The 23,406-nt window shown below is 44.5% G+C and overlaps 1 protein-coding gene across 1 annotated transcript in view; it reads left to right on the top strand.

Annotated features, from left to right (window-relative positions):
• Window positions 1-23,406, top strand: part of Stx8 (syntaxin 8) — a 241,012-nt gene that overhangs the window by 23,405 nt on the left and 194,201 nt on the right. Inside the window, exon 5 of the mRNA XM_041665805.1 lies at window positions 22,766-22,890. Within this exon, the coding sequence (XP_041521739.1) occupies window positions 22,766-22,890 (125 nt within the window). The remainder of the gene's footprint in view (window positions 1-22,765; window positions 22,891-23,406) is intronic.

The following is a 23,406-nucleotide window of genomic DNA, read 5'->3' as shown; positions in this document are numbered from 1 at the left end:
GAAATCTTTAATAAATAAATAAATAAATAAAATCAGTGTGGCAAATAGGTGCCAATTACCATGAAAACGTAAAGTCATTGCAGGTGAAGAAACAAAGGAAAGAGAGTGGTAGAAGATTAGAAAGCTAATTTTAGTTCCTTGGTAAATTATTGTTGGGCTGGGGTTAGTTAGCTCCATTGTGCCCATCTTGACAGGATTATATCTCTGTGTGTCCATACAAAAAGTGCAATCTTGTAGACAGTATGGGGAAGTCCACCCAGCAAGAAAACGCATACTACATCAAAGCTGCCCCGCAATATGACCAGGGAAGTCCCGGAACTCAGCGGCGGGTTATGAAATGGACTCCAGGCAGGGAGATGGCACCACTGCTGCTGCCGAAGCCTTAAGGTACGCAGTGCAGCTAGTGAAGGGATGCTGAAGCCGAAGTGTCCCCCCCCACTGTTGTCCCCCCCCCCTTTGCTGCGTGCTGTGCGAAGCCCCTGGCCCTCATTCCCAGGAGTCTCCCACTGCGTCTCCTTCCTCCACCTCACAGGCAGGGCTTATTAAGGAGAGAAGCACATTGTCAACCGTCAGTTTGGATTAACACGTCCATTAAGCAGACATTAATTTGCGGATCACATAATTGAATGTGTAGCCATCATGTGACAGAATCTTCATTTTTGCCCTGCAGATTGCCCATCATTATTCCAGAGCAGTGAGCCTGGCTCTAAATAAGCAATGGTTGGCTAATTTAGGTATTTGGACAGTTGTTAAAGAAGCCTCTGTGTAACAATGTCCCTTGGAAGACGATAAGCAGTGACACCGCTCCGGACTTGAAAGCCTGCTGCCCTTTGCATCTGGAGCATTGCTGAGCTTCGCAATTAGCTAGAGCTTTGTAAAGAGAAAGGAGAATCACAGCATCCTCCACTGCACCGTGACAGTCTGAAATTATGCGATTAACTTGGCTGCTGTGGGTGGCTAATTGGCCGAGCTTAAACCTTCACACCACCAACCATATAGAGGATTATGGGGAAGCGGAAGTTATTTGGGGTTTGTGTTGGTTGTTTTATGTCTGGAAGGGGATGCTTACAAGATGGCTGCCTTCTAGAATCAGAAGGCGATGGATAATAAGGAAATGTCACATTTTCTTGGAGTACAAGCACCTTAATTTTAGACTTACACTTTTCTCTTGAGCTCCTAAAAATTTATGGACCATATAGTATGTATTCTATCATTGTGTGGGCAGCCCAACTATGCACAAGAAAAATTACATTAAATCTTACATTAAAAATATAACCTCTCTTGCAGGGCATGATGGCACATGCCTGTAGTCCCAACTACTCAGGAGACTGAGGCAGGAGGATTGCTGGAGTCCAGGAGTTCTGGGCTGAGTATGTTATTGCCAATCAAGTGTCTATGCTAAGTTTGGTGACCCCCTGGTAGTGAGGGACTTCCAGGTTGCCCAAGGAGGGGTGAATCTGCCCGGATTGAAAAAATACACCCTCTCTCATTTTAAATTATGGAATGTCTTGTATCAGCTTAATGGTTTGTAAGAGGAAATTGTACCCAATAGTACATGGTTTTCTTAAGGAGTCATGCATTTATGCTTGATAGTACTGGTGTTAACTCATGACCAGAAACTCAGACCAGAAACTCTCCTGTTAGTAGGAAGTTGCTAAGGAATATGCAGTCACTTCATTAGTTGGTTCATTATGTAAACTGAATATTTATCCCTTATATTTATGCCCAGAAATATGGTAGCCGCCTAGCTTTTCTGGAAGGATGTCCTGACCTTGATGAAGCTTTGTTTTTTTCTGTTTAAATAAACCCAGGGTGGTCAAGCCAAGGGGGCACAAAAGGCAGCAGGAACACTGAAGTTCCTGACAGTGTAGTGAACAGTGGGCAAGGATGCAAGAATGCCGTGTTAAAGCACACGACACTTAGTGCGTGTCCTGTGCCGTCTGGGGAAGAGGCAGCCTGAAGCCAGCACAGACAGAGAGCACCTACTTTCTGTAGCTTAGCGGGGTATAGTCCAGTGAGCTGTCCCCCTTGGGGACCCATACAGTGACATGACACCTACTGTGGTAGGAAATTAAAATCCGCAGTAGAGGGAACTCAGCAGAAAAGCACATTGTCCTTTGTGCCAGTGGGGAGCCTGGTGAGCCAGCGAGGCCGCAGGTTCAGTGAGGCCGCAGGTTCAGCACTCATTGTTCGTCGTCTTTTCTCTTAATAAGTGTGCATTTTCTCTCTTGATGGAAATTGAAGTATCTGATGACAGGGACCAAAGACTACACAGTGCTTAAAGAGTTTCTACTGAGTGAAAGAACACCTCTTTACTTCCCCACGTGTCCCCAAAGACCGATCCTAGAGTTGGGCATACAGCAGGCGCACTTTAATGTAGCAAAATTTCCTTGATTGAAAAGCCGATCCAAGGTGTGATAGAATGCTTTGGGAACTGAATGGCTGGGAATGTCAAAAGTGTTCCCACATAAGTTTTCTTCCTATCCTGTTTAGTCAGACAGTGACTGAGAGGCCCAGGCCATCTCTTCACAGGGCTGTGCTGCTGTAACACCAGGTCTCCGTGTGCCCTGGGAATGGAGTAGAGAGAGAATTGGAGTACTAAACACCTCTTGGATGATTTGTCCTGCAAAGATCTTTTTTTTTTGTTTGTTTTGTTTTGTTTTTCCAAGACAGGGTTTCTCTGTGGTTTTGGAGCCTGTCCTGGAACTAGCTCTTGTAGACCAGGCTGGTCTTGAACTCACAGAGATCCGCCTGCCTCTGCCTCCCAAGTGCTGGGATTAAAGGCGTGTGCCACCACCCGCCCGGCTCCTGCAAAGATCTTACACCCTGCCCATTGGCCAGAGGTGGTCACATGGCTCTAGCCTTCCTGTGAGGGAAGCTGGGGACTATAATGCCTATGGATGCTCCAGAAGGTACTGAACTGGGGTTGGAGGAAGTATGGACTTGTCCGTGCCTCTCTGGTTATTTCGAGGAATGGAAGATAAGTGCAGTCCTGCTGCTTCTCCAGTCAGCGCTCAGCAGAGGTTCCGCTAGCAGACCTCAGTTCCAGAGCCACGCTAGCAAACCAGCACGGGACTGGTGTAGAAAATGACATGCTGTGGACCAGGGAAACAGAATAGAGGATCCGGAGGCAAAGCCACATATCTACAGCCATCTGATTCTCCAGACTGGAGAAAGGCCAGCCTCTCTGACAAATGGTGCTAGGAAAACTGGATAACTACATTTTAAAGACAGAAACTAGATGTCCGTCTCTCACCGTGCACAAAAATCAACTAAAAGTGAATCTAAAACTTTAAGACCCCAAACTCTGAGTCATCTAGAAGAAAACATTTCAAAATATGGGCATAAGCAGACCTTTCTAAACAGAACTCTGATGACTCAGAGATAGGACAGTTTGACAAGGGGACATTGAAATTAGGGGCTGGTGATGACTAGGAGAATGGAGTAGAGCCTGAAGTCCTGGGTTCAGCTCCTGGCACACCCCCCCCCCCCAAAAAAAATCCACCCTGGAAAGGAGACCGTGGTGGTGCAGCCTATAGAACGGGAGAGCCTGCCAGATTTTCTTCTGACAGAGCTGTAAACACCAAAAGAACTAATAGTCCTGTTGATAAAAGGCCAGATGAACCTAACTGACCCTTTTCAAAAGTATGACTGATTATTGAACACATGAAGAAAAGAAAGTTCTGCATCCTTAGACATCAGGGAAATGCAAATCAAATTATTAAGACTCAGTCTCATCCTAATGGCTGACATCTGGAAAACAAACAGCAGCAAATACTGGCAAGGCTGCCGGTAGCTGCCGGTGAAAGGTGGATTTCTCCAGCTGTTGTGGAAAACATTGTGGAGGTGCCTCAGAGAAAAATAGAGCTGCCACGTGATCCAGCAGTACCCTCCTTAAGGACGAACCCAGAGGAGTCAATCAGCATACACTAGGTGCTTGTGTACCTAAGTTATCCCAGCACTGTGCATAGTGGCTGTGTTTGGGAATCCACCTAGGTGGCGATGCATGAGTAGAAACTATCTAAATACTGTAATCCATAAGATAAATGAAATTAGGCTGTTTGCACAAAAATGAAATCATGTGTTTGCACGTGAATTTAGGTACCCACAGAGGGCATGAGTTTGGTTCACCATGCTGGTCTAGCAGTTAGGATCCTTTCAGCCACAGGGAACATAATGCTACCAAGGCTGCTTAAAGAAAATGTTCCCATGTTGGAGGCTCCACGTTAGAAAGTTGACTATTTCAGCCGCCTGGTGCTGCCATCCTATGCTCGCCTCTTTTGCCTTGCTCAGAGTGTTCCCCTTCTTTCCTGAATCTTCTCATGGTTTCCAGATGGATGCAGAACTTTCTAGCTGCTCTCTGGGCAGAGCCGTAGGAGAGGAAGAAGATACTTTGCATGAGTAAAATATCCATATGGCTAGGAAATCTATAAAGCATCTACCAGGATTCAGGGAAGGTCCTCTTATTTTGTCCTACACTCCCACACAAAGTAATTATTGTTTTTGCATATCCTAGGATTCTCTGACTCTTACACCAATAAGCAGGGTATATTCTCTTATTATCTACAGTCTTTCATATAAGTGGGAACATATTATGTATTCCATTTGACAATGTCTTCTTATAGTTGATTATATCTTAGAGATTTTTCCCACTCAGGAGATTTGTGGTTGATTTTTTTTTAAGTCTTAGTATATTTTGTCATGCACAATACCATAATTAATTTAACTACTGTCTAATTAACATATTAGATTACATCTGTTCTCTGCCTTTTTTTTTTTAATTACAAAAGAAGTTCAATAGTTTCTGTTCCAGAAATTCAATACTGCTCTGGGATATGTGAGACTGTCTCCCTCCAGCCCCCACAAATACAGAGCAGATATTCTGAAATGCAAGAGATTGCCCATGTGTCAAAATGTCTCTGGAGAAAATCTCAGAAGTGGGTGACTGGGTCTTGAGGGCATATGTGTTGGAAATTCTGATGACATTTGGAAATGATCGCCCATCGGGTTAGAACCAGTTTAGACTTGTGCCCTCGGTTCCTACACCTGTTTGCCTATGCACTCAGCTTCCCCAAGGAGAGTTGTTATTCTGTATTCTTCTCTGAAGTAATAGAGTTTTATACTACTCTCTTAGTATAGTTGTATGTAATTACTCCATGTAGTTATAGTGACCTAAAGTTTTGCAGTTTTTAGTATTTAAAAACTATTGAGCTGGCAAGATGGCTCAGTGGATAAAACACTTGTCAGACAGGTGTAGCAATCTGGGTTTGATCCTGGAGCCTACATAAAGGTGGAGAAAGGAGTGAACTGACCATACAAAGTGTCCTCTGGCTGCATTATATACACAATAGTAATAATAATAATAATAATAATGGTAATAATTTAAAAACAATTGTAACTGTTAAGTATTGGGTCCATTTGGCATCTACTAATGGAGAATTTGAGTGCCTCTCTCCTCTAACTCATCTTAAGTTTGTGTGGGTGGAGGTGGTGGTTTTGTTGTGTGACAAGTTCCTCTGGCCACCTCTGGACCTTGTAGGTATCTGTCAGTTCTTTCTGTTTGTGTGCCAGCTCTGCAGTCTAATTGTTGGTGGGTCCAATGTTAGCACACAGTAAGTGGGACTCATTGCCTGCCATCAAGCCATTAAAAAAGGCTTTGCTTTTTTTAAATTGCCTTTTTATTTATTTGTGTGTATGTTTGTAGCTGGAGGCTTTTCTCTGTCTTGCCCGGTCCCACCGGGCCACTTTCTCTCCTACCTACTGGTCCCTGTAGCTGCTCATAAAATAATCATTCAGAGGCTTAATATTAATTATAATTGCTAGGTCGATGGCTCAGGCTTATTATTAGCTACCCCTTACATATAAATTAACCAATTTTTAATAATCTGTATATTGCCACAAGGCTTTGTGGCATTACTTGTCCTCTAGTACATCTTTCTGCTCCGGTGACTTGCTGGCATCCCTCCACTCAGCCTTCTTTCTCCTTGTATCTCTACTTGGATTTTCTGCCTAGCTATATTCTGCCCTGTTATAGGCCAAAGCAGCTTTATTCATCAACCAATAAAAGCAACACATGTTCACAGTATACAGAAGGACATCCCACATCATATGTGCATGCATGTCATGGTGCGTGTATGGAAGTCAGAAGCCCATGTTCATGCATTGGTTCTCTCTTTCCACCCTGTGGACCCTGGAGATTGAACTGAGGTCTTAAAGCTTGGTAGCAGGGCCCTGTATCAGCCATCTTGGCCGTTCCTACATCTTTGTTTTTAAGTAAACTTTACAACTAGCTGATCTGACTCAAATGGAGGAAAGAACTCTTTTCCTTTTAACTGTGAGCCTGTTAAGTCTTGGAATCCCATCCTCAGTGCTGAATTCCCCTCCCCAGCACAGAGGTCCCCTCCATTCCTTCCAGCCCTGTTTCAGGGCTTTTGTAGCATGTTCTCCAGCGAAGTTTACACTTTCCTGCTGAGTCTGTGCCTGCTCACTTCATCTGTTGCTGTCTTAACACTCAGCTTTTTATTCAGTTGTGGCTTGTGATTGTTTGCATGCAAGCTTTTAATACCTGATGTCTGCTGTTAATACTATAGGCACGTTTTAAATAGTTTTTCTGTTGATTCTTACATTTTCCAGTTATTTTTGCATGATTGTGTGCGTGTGTGTGTCTGTGTGTGGTGTAGGCCAGAGGTCAGTGTATCTTCCTTGATCTCCACCTTAACTTTGGAGGCGGGATCTCTCATTTGAACCCAGAGCATGCCAATTTGGCTAGTCTGGTTACCCAACTTGTCCGTCCCCCGACCCTGTCTCTGCCTCCCTCATGAACACTAGGATTAAAGGTGCATCCCAGGCCTGTCTGGCATTGGTGGGTGCTGGGATCTGACTCCAGTCTTCAAGCTGCATGACCAACACTTTACTCATGGAGCCATCATCTCATTCTCTACTTTTTATTATTTAATTCAAATTTAGTTCTTTTATGTGTATGTGCCTGCATGATTTTGTGTGTGCCATGTGTATACAGGAGCCCATGGGGGCCAGAGGGTGTTAGATCCAGTGAGTTACACACAGGTGGTTGTGAGATGACTGAAGTGGATGCTGGGACCTGAACTCAGCTCCTCTGCAAGAGCAGTAAGTGCTTTTAACCACCAAGCCATTTCTCCAGCGCAGTTCTCACTATTTTTAAGAGTAGTAATCACTTTCTGGGAGCTTAACAATTAGCTTTGGCTTAAACCCGAAACAGTGTAGGCTATATCCCATAAGCCGTTACATGGAAACCAAAAGGCTCTGGATTGCCATGGTTGATTGGTTATTTGAGGTAGGTAGCATTCTGAACTGAAATGAAGACTGTCACGTTCTCCAGGGGAGCGTCTTGGCCAGAGCTGATGTTCTGCAAATGGGAAGAGATGGGAGGATGGTGAATTAGTGGACACTGGTCGCTCCTCAGTGTTCTCCCTAGCTCCCTTGGCACAGCTCTCATGAGTATGAAGTTTCCCGAAGAGCCAGAGGCTCATCCCCAGTTCTCTGACTTCAGAAGGAACATTTATCTCCTGCTGCTCTGTCCTAGAGAAGTGATGGCTCACTGGCCCTTTGGGTTATTTTATTTAGGCTAAAATCTATTTGCTAGGTCGTTGCTTTTAACCCCGAATCTGCCTTTATAAGAAGTTGAGCTGTTTCCACTTTCTACTTCTTCCTCAAGAGGTGGTGAATTCTTGTGCAATGCAACCCAGTTTCAGCACACACACTCGTACACATTCACATGTATGCACCCTGACATGTAATGTGCACACACATGCATACATACATGCAGACATGTGCACAAGCACAATCACACTCACAATACATTTATGTATATGTGCAGTCAGACTTATACACATACATGTGTGAGCAATTTCATAGTGCTGGTTTCTTCAGTAGGCAGATGGTTTTGTACATTGGCTGTTAATTCTTGTTTAACTTTTTGAGAAACAGCAGTTTCTGACTTGTCTTCAGAAGTGGGAGAAATGTTGTGGATTAATTTGTTGCGTGGACTAATACAGTATTGCCGTAAGAAGGAGTGTTTGGAAAAGGGAGGGCTCGAAACCCTGGTTTGTTTTTGTTTCAGGACAGGGCATCATATCATGTAGTGTAGGCTGGCCTTTCACTCCGTAGCCGAGAATGGCCTTGGGACGTCTAACCTCTGCCTCCCAAGTGCTGGGGTGACAGTTGTGTGCAAGTAGGCCTAGGTTTTTATGCTCATCTGGGAACTGACCCCACCCTGCCCCTAGGATCCCTGTTTTTGTTGTTCTGTGTTAAGTAGTGGTCTGATACTAGCCACGCCGTACACAGTGGGCAGTTTGTTGTTTTGCTTTGGCCCCTGGGAATCATGTCCAGGGCCTCGCACACACTAGGCAAGTGCACTGTGGCACTGAGCTACTGCCCCAGCTAGGGATCGTTTTTCTTGAGGAGAAAAATTGCATCCGCCATGTGGCAAAGTCCTTCTTAGGACTCATGATTTCCACCCTGTACCAGAGCTCGAACCCAAGGCCTCATGCACACCAGACAAGTCTTCGCTGCGGAGCCACACCCTCCTTCCGTGACCTTTTGGAAATAAGCAATTTGGTTGAGATTATTAGGGCAGAATGATGAAACTCTAGGATAGTGCAGTGGCTTATGGTAATTTAATAGATATTTGTTTCCATGGAATATTTTAAAGTATATACTATCGCTTCTGTGTCTGCATCACTTATAGATTAACCTATAAAATTGAAAGTGCTGTGTTAAGTGACAAAAAGTCAAACCGTAGAAAGAACTATCAATGAAGATGAGGGTTCTCAGCCCTGACACATGCTTTCCCATTTCCCCCTGGGGCAGCCACGTTGAACAGTTGTGTGTGTCCTTCTGGAGAGATTCTGCAGGCGTGGCTGCAAACGCGCCTCCAGGCCCATCTCTAACCTCTGTTTCTTCACACACATGTGTACTCTGTACTCTGAGCTGTGTGTGGTGTCTTTGCTCTGTGCCTTGGAGAATATGGAGCAGAGTTTAAAGAGTTGAGCAGCCTGCAGCCAACTCTGAACGTGGCAGAGTAGCTATCTGAAGCTGTTGGCTTATGTATGCACTTCTGAGACTGGTTATCGCTTGAAGGGTTCTCTGTAGTCATTACTGTGAGTTAGTTTTTTCTTCGAGTTTTTACTCGAAGGCAAGTTCGAGTTACCTTCCAAAGAAAGACTGTGAGGAGACCTTATCCGTTTGGATGATTGATCAAGCAGTGAAACCGGAGACCTGTGGCTTTGACAGACTATTAGTCATTGCAGCTCCAGATCACTGGTCAAGTCACTGATATATCCATTATTACCGTGGGGAATATAAAAAAGCTGTCTGGAGAACTGATTAGAAGCAGCAACCTGGGGCTTTCTTGAGGGTTTACAGGCCAAAGAGCAACAACAAAAATGGGAAAAATTTTAAGTTGTTCTTTATTTTGCTACTTAAAGTAACTGAGCAAGGGGTGTAGCTCAGTAGCAGGGTCCCTGCCTGTTACCAACAAGGCTCTGTATTGGCCCTCTAACTATCCTGCAGGAAAGTTTATTAAAATAACTTAAACCGGGGGCTGGTGAGATGGCTCAGTGGTTAAGAGCATCAACTGCTCTTCCCAAGGACCTGGGTTTGATTCCCAGCACCCACATGGTGGCTTACAACCATCTGTAACTCCAGTTCCAGAGGACCTGGAAGCCAGGAGAAGGCTGGATGTGTTCAAAGATTAGAAAGGCCAGTGTGGTATGCAGGCAGGCATACAGGCAGAATATTGTATACATAATAAATAAATAAATCTTTTTTTTAAAGATGTCTTTGGATTGTATTTCCAGAGCAAACCCACTTACAGTCTCCATCTGGATTTTTGTTTCTGTGTCATCACTTGCTAAGCTGGCTTCTGCCATGGTTTATGTGCCATGAAGAACCCAGCAGAGCCAAGGCAGCACTGAGGAAAGGGTACAGCAGTGTTGCTGAGGTGAGGCTGCGGCGTGGAGCTGCACAAGGAGACAAGTGAGACAACGTGGACTGCTTAGGATCAGTCACACACATCGTCACCTCGCTGCCCCAGAGGTGACGTAATGCAGGGGAAAGGTGACTTTTTTTGGAAGTGGCATTAGGTCAACTGGGGGAAAAGGAGTTTGGCCTCTGCTGCCACCCAAGTAACAAGCCATTCATTCCAAAGGGACTGTGGTCTTAAAAGTGAGGTCACACAAGAGCATTGAGTAGAAAGCCCAAGATCTTTATGACCATGGTGTAGGAGCAGATTTCTTAGGCCATCAAAGTCACTAAACACAAAGAAAGTGCATGGATAATCTTCATTAAAATCTGTTGTGTCCCCCCCACCCCCCTCCCCGCTCTCCCTGAAAAAAAGAACAAAAGAAAAGGAAAAAAGGCAAAAAACCGAGCGATGGTAGTACACACCTATAATCCCAGCACTTGGGAGGCAGAGACAAGTCAGTCTCTGAGTTTGAGGCCAGCCTGGTCTACAGAGCGAGTTCCAGCATAGCCAGTGCTACACAGAGAAACCCTGTCTTGAAACAAACAAAAGAAAAGAAAGGAAAAGAAAAGAAGGGGGCTGGAGAGATGGCTCAGTGGTTAAGAGCACTGACTGCTCTTCCAGAGGTCGTGAGTTCAATCCCCAGCAACCACATGGTGGCTCACACCATCTGTAATGAGATCTGGTGCCCTCTTCTGGCATGTGGGCATACATGGAGGCAGAATGTTGTATACATAATAAATAAATAAATCTTCTAAAAGAAAAAGAGAAAAAAAGAAAAGAAGAAAATCTGTTTTTCAAAGAAAATACCAAGAGTTAAGACAAACTAGAGTGGAAAGCAATGTCTGCAGGATAGTCATCTGATACAGGAACTCTAGTGACCGTAAATAAAGGCTCTCCAAGGCAGATGGCCCATTAGAAAGACAACAGCAGAGGATGTGAAATCTCCTGGACTTTGCAAAAGAGATTGTGTGATTGATGTATGCAGAGGCATTGACTTTTGTTAGTCATCAGGAAATTGCAGACTATAACCATGGTATCATACCGCCATACCTACCAGAACAGCTCACATACAATGCCAGGTATATGGAATATTTCTAGGATGTGGAATTGCTGGAATTCTCATATACTATTAGCGGGACGGCTTAAGTATAGTCTCTCTAGAGACCGTGCACCCACTCAGGTGGAACTCTCCCATGGACACGGAAAGGATGTTTACAGCAGGGCCGTTCTCACAAGTTCCTGTTGGAAACATCCCAGTGTTCTCTGTAGTATAATGGCATATTCAGACATTGATATTACACAGCAGATGCGGATGAACTGTCTACAGGTGCACACCACACTGTGGATGGATCGCACAAATATGCTGAGTGAAATAAGCCAGACACAGGAGTACACATGTTTGCTGCCATTCCTATAAAGGTGAAATTTATAGTGTTATGAATCACAAAAGCAAGTGGTTCCTTTTGGAGGAAGAAGTGAGCAGAATGGAACAAACGGGCTTCTGGGCCAGAGAGACTGCTCATCGGGTAAAAACACTTACCATGCAAGGCTGATGACATAAGATTGATCTTGGGAACCTATGTAAAAAGCCAGATGTGGTGTTGCACATCTGTAATCTCAAAATACAGCGAGATAGAAGGCAGAGATGGGAGAATCTTCTGGAAGCCTGCAGGCCAGCTAGCCTAAAGTATGATATGCAATGGCAGAAACAAGAAATCCTGACCCGGTAAGATGGAAGAAGAAGAGGCTGCTGGACGGTGTTCTCTGATCTCCATGTGCAATTGGAGCGTTTATGGCCCCACCACACTCCCATTCAATACATAAGTCAAGGAAGTGGCTTCTGGGCTTTGGATGCTGCTGTTTCTTGTTGACTGAAAGTGGTCACTGCACTATTTTTTGACCTGTGTGCTTGCAGGTTTTCATTTTATATTGTGCTACTTGAGCTAAATGTGTGTATGGATACAAATGTATGTTTTCACATACATGCTCTAACACATATGCATATTTGTAAGCAGAAAGACATCCCGAGAATACCACAAGGTGGAGATGTAAGTCAACAGTAGAGGAAGCACACCCCAACTTCCTCTGCTTCCTTCCCTGAGAGCAAGGAGAGAAAGCGAAAGCTGCCTGTGCTTCCTAAACACCACACAACACAGTCCTGTTCTCGCTCTAGCCCTTCCCCTCCCTCTGTGGATTGCAAACCGCTGGTCATTTTTATGTCTTCCTTCATGGGCTCCAGGCTCTGCCCCAAGCCCAGTCTGCTCATTGCTGGCTCTTTGTTTGTTTGTTGTTTTCACTTAGGTATCTTTTTCATCCATCGCTTTTTCCCTTTGAAAAAATTGATAAGCATACATACCCTGCCACTGTCTACCCACCTTCTGCTCCTCCTCTCCTCCTCATTTTCCTTTCTTTCCCTCCCTCCCTTTCTCCCTCTTTCCCTTTCTCACTGTTCTCCTCCCTTTCTCCAGAGTCTCAAGTAGCCCAGGTTGGTCTTAACACCCACAGTATAACCTTGAATTCCTGACTCTCCTGCTTCTTCCTCCCAAGTGCTGGTTACATGTATGTGTTATCAGGCCTGGCTCTTATGCTCTTGTGTTCTTGATTTTAAAATAGGAGGGATGTTTTCAATATGTCTTTCTAATAGTTTCCACATCACATAGGTTGTCACCCTTTTTTAAATTTTTGTTTGGTTTTTCGAGACAGGGTTTCTCTGATTAGCACTCCTGCTTGTCCTGGAACTCACTTTGTAGACCAGGCTGGTCTCGAACTCACTGAGATCTGCCTGGCTTTGCCTCCCAAGTGCTGGGATTAAAAGCATGTGCTACCACTATCCGGCTTTTAAATGTATTTTTTTGGCTGATATACCACACCTTGTGGTTATACAGTGGTTGTTAATATTGTTTCTCCCTTCCCTGACTCCAGCCTCCAGTGGTAATGTTGGAGAGATTTCTTAATCCCACTTTCTGCTGTTTATAATTATAAGTATATTGCTAGAAATGTATTTTTTCTGAAAATAATTATAATACATACATGCATACACACACACATACACACACACACACACACACACATATATATGTAGTTCTCTGTAATTTACTTCTTAAAATTTGGTCATTCCTCCAAATCAATAGGTTTAACACATTCTATGCAAAGTGAGTACTTTACAGCTTTCAATATGCCATCATTCCCATAGCCACTGTCCATGTGTTGTTGTTGGGTTGTTTTGTTTTCTTTTCTGTAATTATATACATGGCTAAGACAAATACTATGGGCACTGTGACCTCTGTTCTTATAGAACACAGAACCCGCAAGATATGTGTGCTGGGAATTTAAAGGAACCACCCTGTCTATTTCTTAAAAGTTGTATTGCCTAAAGGATGTGAGAGGCCTGTTTCCCAACCTGTTAGCCATCAGTGGGTGTCCCAGAACTTGGCGGGTTTTCTTAATCTCCGGGTGAAAGAAATGAGTCTGTTTTGCATTTCAGTACTTGGTATTATAATGGCGTAGTGATGACTTTGGGCATGGAAAATAAAGATCTCTACAGCTGCATGTATTAATTTTAAATTACAAAAGTTATTTGGGAATTGAAAAGGAGCAAAATCCCAGTCCATTAAGAAGCAGGAGGAAGGAAGAAGAATTACTATGCACACTGTATTTTAGTTCATTGCTCTGTTTGTTGTATATTGAGCAATTTTCAAGTTTTGCTTTTTTTTTTTTCCATTCTGTTTGTGTGTGTGCACATGAGGACCGTGATTGACACCTGGTGTCGTCCCCAACCACCTGCATCTTATATTTTGAGACAGGGTCTCTCACTGAATCCGGATCTTACTGATTCCGCTAGAATGGCTGTCCAGTGAGCACCAGGGAGCCTCCTGCCTAAGTCCCCCCACTCCCGGCACTAGGAATAAAGCATGGTACCGCAATACCCCGTGTGTTTTGCTTTTGTTTTTTGTTTGCTTGGACACAGACGGATTGCGCTTTGGTTTACAGATGACCATGCTGAGTCTCATGCTGCTGTGTCGGAGCTGAACCAGTTTCAGAGAGGGAGCCAGTATCCTTTGCTGTAGGTTTTGTCTCCTGTCTCTCTTGATCTTGGTTTCCCACCACTCTTGCCTGGCCCCGACAAAGGGTTGTGGCTTGTCTTTTTCTCACCAGCTTTAAGTACTCTGTCCTTTCTCCTGCTCTCTGTATCTGCGGACAGTGGTACCCCACAGCACCATATTGCTAACATTGCATTGTGTTAGGAGCAAATGATTATCAGAAAACCTGGGTTTGAGAAGATAACCATGGCTCTTGGAGCTTGTGAAGCTCAAATGTGATGAGTCCATGCGGAGGACCTTTGTGGGCTGGAGAGCGCCCTGTGACCAGGAGTGAGTGTTTGCTCTCACTGATGTTGGCAGAAGAGGAGGCAGATTGCATGCTGTACAAAAGTCTTTCTTTTCACAAAATGTCTAGAGAATAACACAATGGCAGAGGTTCTTGTACAGAATCGTGTGGCCTGGGTCATAAAAGCTTTGCAATCAATTAGAAGAAGTTGGTGCCAGGGGAAGGAGGCTGAGAAAGCAGGAAGACATGAGCGGTGAATAGTCCTGAGAGATGAGGACAGTACATCATGCACCTCGTTGTGTTTTGAGCTTCTTACTGTATTTCTTAAGTCAGGGTCTCCCTCTAACCCAGACTGGCCATTGGGCTTGTCTGTGTGTACTCGCCATATGTGCCAGGCCGTCCTTAGATTTGCAGAATCCTGCCTCGGGTCCTAAGTTATGGAATATGGATAGGCATGTGCCACCCTGCCCGCTTTACTTTATGCTTCCCTGGATTCTACTGCCCTGAAGCAGTAGCTTTTACACCAGTCTGTAGATTGGTGTCCAGATGGTTGCACAAAAGTCACCCAAGGGGCCAGAGAGATGGCTCGGAGCCATCAGATGGTCAAGAACACTGGCTGCTCTTCCAGAGGACCCAGGTTCAATTCTCAGCACCCACATAGCAGCTCACAAAACTGTAACTCCAGTTCCAGGGGTTCTGACACCCTCATGCCAATGCACATGAAATAAAATTAAATAAATTATTTTTAAAAAATCACCCAAGGCCGGGCGGTGGTGGCGCACGCCTTTAATCCCAGCACTCGGGAGGCAGAGGCAGGCGGATCTCTGGGAGTTCGAGGCCAGCCTGGTCTACAAGAGCTAGTTCCGGGACGGGCATCAAAGCTACAGGGAAACCCTGTCTCGACAAACAAAATAAATAAATAAATAAATTAAAAAAAAATAACCCAAGGGGCCTTACAGACTCTGGGTTCTGTCCCTCAGGCAAAAGGGTGCTGTGGTTAAAAGTATGGGGCTCTGTTTCATTAATTCACATCTGTAGGTGTGAGTTGGCTGAATGAGTATAATAAAAATTGGATTGTTGAGGTTAAAGTGATGGCCATGTAGGTGGTCCTTGGCGCTGTGGGTATTGATTGTATATACATTACCATTTGACACCCTTAATTAGTCTTTTAGTGCCATATTTGCATTTTTATACATCGGGTGCCAAACAGATTTGTCCCACTGTTGCCTGCCAACCAGTGATTTCGTGACACTACACATAGCATGTTTGTTCCCAGAAGAATGCTGATGTGCGCAATTAATTGAGCATTTTAGCATTATTTTATAAAGCAATAGAGTGGAAACAGGCTGGCTGAATGGGGGCAAAGGATAATGTTGAGGCAGAGTTGACATGCTAGGCCTGCGACATTTCTAAGTGCAAGATATGTATTGTTCGTCTCATCTGGACCCTCACCGGATAATGAAACTGGCGGATTGTAAAGAGCCGAGTGAACGAGGAACAGAGAACGGTGTCCAGAGATGTGGCTCGCCATATTGTGTGGCCATCTTGGTCACTATTGTACATTTTATGTCTAGCCATGTTTACAAGCACACATTGTGTAGTAATGAAGTACAGTTGGCTTACAAATGCAGTAACAGTTGGCTGCTCACTGTAACTGAACTTCCCCCACTGGCCAGCAGAAGGCGCTCAGTTACCATGAAGCTGGTGTGGTTGGTACTTAGGCTGGAAGGCTTAGGTTTTTGTGTGCCACTCATTGCCTTTCTGCTTTTAAGGTACCTGTGACGATCAAACAATTCATCCAAAGAGCACTTTTCTTTTGGTGCTGATTTTAGATTGCAGAGATGATTCTCCTTGGGGATAATACTCTGACTTCTGATATTTGGATTGGAGGCTAAAATAATGTCCTCTGATGGCCTGTCAATCAGTGCTCTGTGTAGCTCTTCTACTGTGAACTGTTTTGTTAAGATTTTCATTTAATATGGAACCTTTTATTAATATTTAAAACGGCAACTTATGGGATTTTAAAGAAGGACTAGGAAAGATTGCTGGGAGGAAAGAAGCTGATGGTCTAGCAGATGGGCCGCCAGCCTCCCGCCGTTGATAATGATATTAAAATAGCAGTTGTATGTCACAGTTATTATTAGCTAGTATATTGAAATTTGAAAGGTAATGAAAAACCGCCCTTTCTGAAATTGTATCAGTTCCCCCAAGTCACCCAGCTAAGTCTGGCGAGCAGTTTGCAGGAGAAAAATGGGATTGGTTTAAAGTTGGGGAAGACAGTTGGAGATACAGCTCCGTTATGGAGTGGGTACCTGACATGCACAAAGCCCATCACTAAGGGAGAAAGGAAAAACTAAAGCAAAGCAAACAGGCAGAAAAATAATTGCTTACAGTAGGTTTGAGGGTGCTATGACGAAATGTCCTTAGTTGAGAGGCGAGGAAACATTATCTGCGTATGAGTTATTATTCTGACCTTCACCTCACTGGACATTATTTATTGAAAGTATTTTGGGAATCGACTTCGGGTTGGGCACAGTTTTGGGCATTCTCCATTCCTAGTGTATCCATCTATGAGAGCAGGCGCACGTGTCCTGCTTACTTCTCAGCCCCTAGATTAGCGTCTCTATACAGAAACTCCTCCTTACCTGCAGTATGGGTGGGTGCGTGAGTAGGTGGGTAGGACACAGACTGGGATAGTGTGGAGTACCAGGTGAAGGAAGCACCCTGCGCCCACAGATTGTTAGCACACTGATGCTCACACGCTGGCACATTAGTCTGGAGTGAGCACTGTTATTTTGAGTTTGTTTTCAGAAACTATGTTGAACTTTGAATGCTAATGAGAAATTGCCTTTTCCCTAAGTTGTATTGATTCTCTTTTATTTTTATTTTTTTTTAATTTATTTATTTATTAAAGATTTCTGCCTCCTCCCCTCCTCCGCCTCCCATTTCCCTCCCCCTCCCCCAATCAAGTCCCCCTCCCTCATCAGCTTGAAGAGCAATCAGGGTTCCCTGCCCTGTGGGAAGTCCAAGGACCACTCACCTCCATCCAGGTCTAGTAAGGTGAGCATCCAAACTGCCTAGGCTCCCACAAAGCCAGTACGTGCAGTAGGATCAAAAACCCATTGCCATTGTTCTTGAGTTCTCAGTAGTCCTCATTGTCCGCTATGTTCAGCAAGTCCGGTTTTATCCCATGCTTTTTCAGACCCAGGCCAGCTGGCCTTGGTGAGTTCCCAGTAGAACATCTCCATTGTCTCAGTGTGTGGGTGCACCCCTCGTGGTCCTGAGTTCCTTGCTCGTGCTCTCTCTCCTACTGCTCCTAATTTGGACCTTGGGATTTCAGTCCGTGTATTGATTCTCTTGACTCAAACAGACTTGGAAATGTTCGCCCCCTTTATCCGGTCTGCTCCCTTGGACTGGCAGCATTAAATCAGTGTGCTGATTGTCTGTTCCTCACCGTTCCCTGTTGTCATTGTCCTTCTTCTGACTTCTTTGCCACCCACCTCAATTACTGCACCACCTCTTTGCCCCCCCCCCCCACTGCAGCCTGTCGTCGGTGTGATCCAGTCTGCACATTGTTGCCAGAGTGTGTCTCTAAAGAATTTATGTCAGAGAGTCCATTTCTGATTGAAATTTGAGCCTCTGTGCATCTTTATATCCACAGAACAAGACTACACAGAACGTTCTGAAAAAAGGAATTAGCCTTTCATACCATAGGGGCGTTTTCACATCTGTGGGTAAGGCCAGCTAGAAACCTTTGTCGATACAACCCAGTTCACTGACACCCTAGAAAGAGCTTCGCTGCTGCCGGCTGGAAACCTCCCTGTGGCCTGTGAATGCTCAAACATTGATATTTTTTTCCAGACAAAACAAACATTTTCCATAGTCGGGTTGACATCTTTTTGAAATGCTAAGAAAAGCTACTTCTTGGAGTTCACTTCTTTTCAGCTCTCTGTTCAGTTGATAAGAATGCCCTCCCTGTGAACTCTGACAGGTTCCAAACGAATTTGTCAGCAGGGAGATGGAGTATCTGTGTGCTCTCCTCGTGTTATTATAATTTAATAACATACACTATTTTCTTTGGATGCTGAAAGTGCGATCCCATTATGTCCTTACAAGTGATCATGAGACATGTTCAGGACTCTAATATACTCCCATGTTTATTAATGTCGTGTTTTTATTATTACAGATAAGGTCTACCTTCAAAGAATATGCATAGAATTTATTGATTTATTAAAAAGCGCACGTGCGCACACACACACACACACACACACACACACAGAGGCATCATCCACTGGTGGGCTTGTGCTCCCAGCACTGGGAGAGGTGGAAGCTGAAGCGATATTTGAGTCCAAGAATTCAAGACTGGCTTGGCCCGGGCTCCGAAAAGAAAGCAGGAGACGCTGTTGCAGAGGCTCTGTGGTAGCCTTGCCTGGCCCTGGGTCTGATCCACAGTAATTTAAAGGGAAAACCAAATCTGTTGCCTCTGAGAGGCACAGTAATTAGCGTGCCCTTTCTGTAATGTAAGAGATCTCCTGACTTGTCACTGCCAATGCAAGGTGGAACTGGAAGGTGTTTTACTGACAGATTCCCTTCCAAAGTAATTCCATCTGCCTGAAAGCATCAGTCTTCGGTGCTAAGTCGTGAAGGCAGGTAGCCGTTGATTAAGACTTTTGTTTTAATTTCTCAAGATGAGAATGTTAAGCCCCGTTGTCATCCCGGCTCCCTGCAGCTCAAACCCTTGGGGTTGCCAGCTCTGTTTGTGTAAGCATTTCCTGAACGCCGCTTCTCCAGCTTATTCCGAGGCCTCATCTTTTGGGTGTTGGGGACATAAACATGACTGTCCTGTGGCCTCTCTCCTCACAGAGCTCATAATTTAGGAAGGGAGACAGATGAGTAAATAACTAACTACAATCCTGCCTGATAAATGCCACGTTAGAGGCCGCGAACGGAGCGCCCTGGGAGCGCCAGCGAGTGATTGATTTGAGGGAAGGGGGCTGGAGTGGGGATCAGGAAGGACTCTGCAGCAGCAGTGACATTTGAGTTGAGCCTTAAGGGATGAATAGAATTTTGCCAGATGGACAAAGGGGTGGGGGTGGGGACACTGCAGACTCATGCAAAAACATGAGAGTGTGAAAGTTTGTGCCTTTGTCTGTGTGGTAGTGAGCAGTATGGGCTCAAGCAGAAGGGTGTGGAGGGCGGATGTTGGGAGCTGAGACCACGGGACCATCTTCTAAAGCTCACACTTAGCCTCTACTTCCAGGAAGTCAGAAGTTGTAAATAATATGATCTGGACGAGGATGACCTGGAGAGTCACCTCGGCTATACCAACAGGGTGATGGCATGGGGCACGTGTTGGCTGTGCCCACGGAGATGAGGACAGGAACTTGGGAACCATCTCTGAGGGAACCTTGATCATTGCTGAGATGTGGCCGCGGGATAATAGCAGCAACAGTAGTAGCACAGTGCTCTGGGTGGCTGGGCTTGCTAAGCAGAATCGAGAAGTCGGGGGAGGACAAAGGAGTGGATTTGACTCTCATACACTCACTGTTTGAGGATTCTTGGATGAGACAGGCAGCGGAGCACCTGTGGGGAAATGCCACAGTCATGCCTTGGAAAGTCTTGACTTGGGGACTTAGCTGTAGAGTAAAGGGAGGGAGAATGTGCCTTTTTTTTTTAATTTGAAAGTTTTTTTTTAATTTTTAATTTTTTGAAGGGCTTCCTTTTTAATGTATTTATTTCATAATATTTCTGAAATTCAAATAATCTTCTCTTAAGCCTCTCCCATGTATCTCCCCCAGATTTTTCACCTTTTTCTTTAATTGTTGTTTTACATATATGTGTGAAAATTGATACATATATCACATATCATATATATTCCTAAGTATATAAGTACACCTGCTGAGTCCATATTATCATACCTCTATGTATATAATTTCAGGGCTGACCACTCGGCTTCTTTTTGCCTATTCATGTGCTACTCTTCACCCTGACTTCTAGAGTCTGATCTTGATTCTCCCAAGGCCTGCTGTCTGTTGAACAGTGCGGCCTAGTAATATGTATCACCCAAATGCGAAGCAGAGCTTAAAAGCTGATGAAAAAGTGGCACGGAGACACATAGGCATGGAGGAGCACTAAAGGCGCATTCCTGATGGACCTGGGACATTAGTGAAATAAGAACACCAGCTCAGAGATGAGCAGGGAGAGGCTGTAGCCTAACTCTAGGAATTAGGTCATACTGGGAAGCCTTTCCTCTGTATTATGTTTACCACTGATATAGCTGCTGTCCACATTTTTGCTTTTATTCCCAATAGGTACTTAGACTACACACATACTACATGCACAAGTACACACAAACTGCACACATAAACAGCTGTAGTCCTCATTTGCCATTTATTGAGATGGTTTAAAAACACGTCACATTTGTTGGGTTTTATCCCTTAATACTAATACCTTAATATGGTGTGTGTGTGGGGGGGGAGACAGAGAGACAGACAGAGAGAGAAAGAGAATGTCAAAGCAAGGCATTTTAACACTAATCTTGGAACGCTGTCAGTTGCAATACACTCCTTGGAACGACTGTTTGAAGCTGGCCCCTGATGCACTTGTGAGTCTCAGGCGATTTTCTGGCCAGTCTCTGACCCAGGATTTTGCTGTGAACCACATACAACTACATGAGATTCATGCTGGTACTTGCAGGATGCCTTGGGAGTTAGCAGGTATGCTTGGGTTGCAAATTGCCTGCTTCGCTTCCCTTTTCATTGCTTTCTCCCCTGTCCTCAAAGCTAGGTAAAGCTAAGTGATTATCATGTGGATAAGTGTGAAACCTCGCCATCTCGGGTTCCTGGGGCCAATCATGTAAAGTAAGGCCTTCAAGAACACGTCTGTCTTTTTGATAGACTGGAAGAAAGTCATACTGGTGTTTGGCATGTTAATTGCTGCGTTTGAATAAGAGACCAGACCTGTGCATAAAATCTTAGTCCAAAGAATCAAAAGCCAGTCTTTGCATTTGACCTGGGTTTTCTTAAAGGATATCTTTCTTTTTTAGTTTTAAAGTGACAAAATGTGAAATTATACTTATTAAATATATATTTATAAAAATAATGCTGCCTCACAATGTAGTAACTGATATAATGAAAATGGGTAATTTATTGAAAAAGGTCTTATTTCCCAAGCACTGTATTGAGCCCTTTGAACGCACTATTACCTCCCCTTCAGCACACACACGCACACACATGCACACGCACAGGTGCATGAGGACAGCTCCTATACGGAGAAGCTGTGTGTTGTCAGGACAATGATTTCAGTCAGATTGTATAGTTTTTTTTTTCTCTATTGATTAAAATAGTTTCTACCAAAGTACTGAGGAAATAGTTTTTGAATACATAAATTACTCTGTTTAATCCTTGCTAAAACATCTAAAGGTAGATGTTTCTGTCCATACATTGCCAGTAAGTGACATGCTGGTGGCTGTTCCCTCTGCACTGGTGAGCAGGGTGCAACACAGGGGAGGAGGTTTTCATGTCTCCCTTCCTACCTAGTGGTCAGAAGGCTTAACTACATGCAAGGCCAGACAGGAGGGCAGCAGTTGCTCTTAGGCAATATAAGAAGAAATGAACGAGTTCACACAGAGTCAGCCAGAGAGTGCCCGCACACAGCAGCTGCCATTGCTGTGGTGCTCCTCCCGAGCCTCCATCATCCCCTCCCAGATTCCACCCGAGCAGCAATGTGAATGTATCAGCTCTGTGTTGGAATCGTAGAGGTGGTTTCCTGGGAAACATGGTTCTCACATCCTTTGGACGAGGAGGCAGAGGCAGGGACTGTTTTCAGACAGGGGACTAGTATGTGTCGAGCAAGAGCCAATGTGGGTAACTTCCAGGGGTCTGGTCACAGCTGACTGTGACTGTCCTCTGGTCACCGTCGACAGAGTGTGACGGTTATGATTGCATTCATAGAACTGGACTTGAAACTGCATGTGTTTCTGTCAGCAACCAAGCACCCTTTGGTGAGAAATTTTATTATCTTCTTATGCTACAGTCTGTAAGCACAGTATTATATTTGTATGAAAAATAATATTGGTTCCCTTTATGGCACAAAGTCTGTGAAAGAAACTTGGTTGCCATAAACAGGCAGCTTCCAATTGGCCTTGTGATTTTAAGACTTAAGAACCAACTTTGCTGGTTTTTTTAGTCCAGGGGATTGTGGACGATCAGTGGAGTGCTGGGTTATTCCGCCATCTCGTCATTGTATCATGTAATTGTCCAGGGGCCATGTTGTGTCTTTGCCTCGGACCCAGTTCCTAGAATAAACTGAGAGTGCAGTAAATTGTGGAGAGGACTTTCTGAAGCGTGCCAGGCTGGCCAGCTCTGTGCTGGTGCAAGTGCTTCTCAGCTGAGTTGTGTTTTGTGAGATGTGTAACGTGTTTACTCATGTTCTCAGGTCCAGCCTGATGAGCGAAGAGACGAAGCGAGGAACTCCCAACCCATGGCTCTGTGAGGAGCCAGAGGAGACCAGAGGTTTGGGTTTTGATGAGATCCGGCAACAGCAGCAGAAAATTATCCAAGGTACTGAGTGACCTAGGACTGTGGGTCACAAACCTGTCGCTTTGGTCCTAGCCTTGACTGTGTTCCTTATCACCATTGAAAGCTCGAGTCAAATGACTGTTGCTGTAAAGCTCTTGATTCTTTTTTTCTGTTATGGCCCCACGATGCTTGAGGAAAAGACTTCATTGATCCTACTGACTTGGCTGTCATCAGTTTTCCCTTTACCCTCAAGTTTGTCTGGACCATCAGAACTTTTTCCTTTTTATTTGTAGGTTACACCACATTTGCTTAATGTGCCATTTGCTTAATGTGCTATTTTTTAAGATTCTCATTTTTAACAGCTTTTTTAAAAATTGTTTTTATTGAGCTCTACAATTTTCTCTGTTCCCTCCCTGCCTCTCCCTTCCCCTTCAACCCTCTCCCATGGTCCCCATGCTCCCAGTTTACTCAGGAGATCTTGTCTTTTTCTACTTCCATGTAGATTAGATTCATGTATGTCTTTCTTAGGGTCCTTATTGTTGTCTAGGTTCTCTGGGA

This window comes from Microtus oregoni, unplaced genomic scaffold (assembly GCF_018167655.1).
Source record: "Microtus oregoni isolate MIOR12 unplaced genomic scaffold, Mior012 000015F_ref0000493, whole genome shotgun sequence".
In the NCBI taxonomy this organism is placed as follows: Eukaryota; Metazoa; Chordata; class Mammalia; order Rodentia; family Cricetidae; genus Microtus; species Microtus oregoni.
Note: the sequence above shows the minus strand (reverse complement) of the source record. Positions and strands in the feature narration are given on the sequence as shown.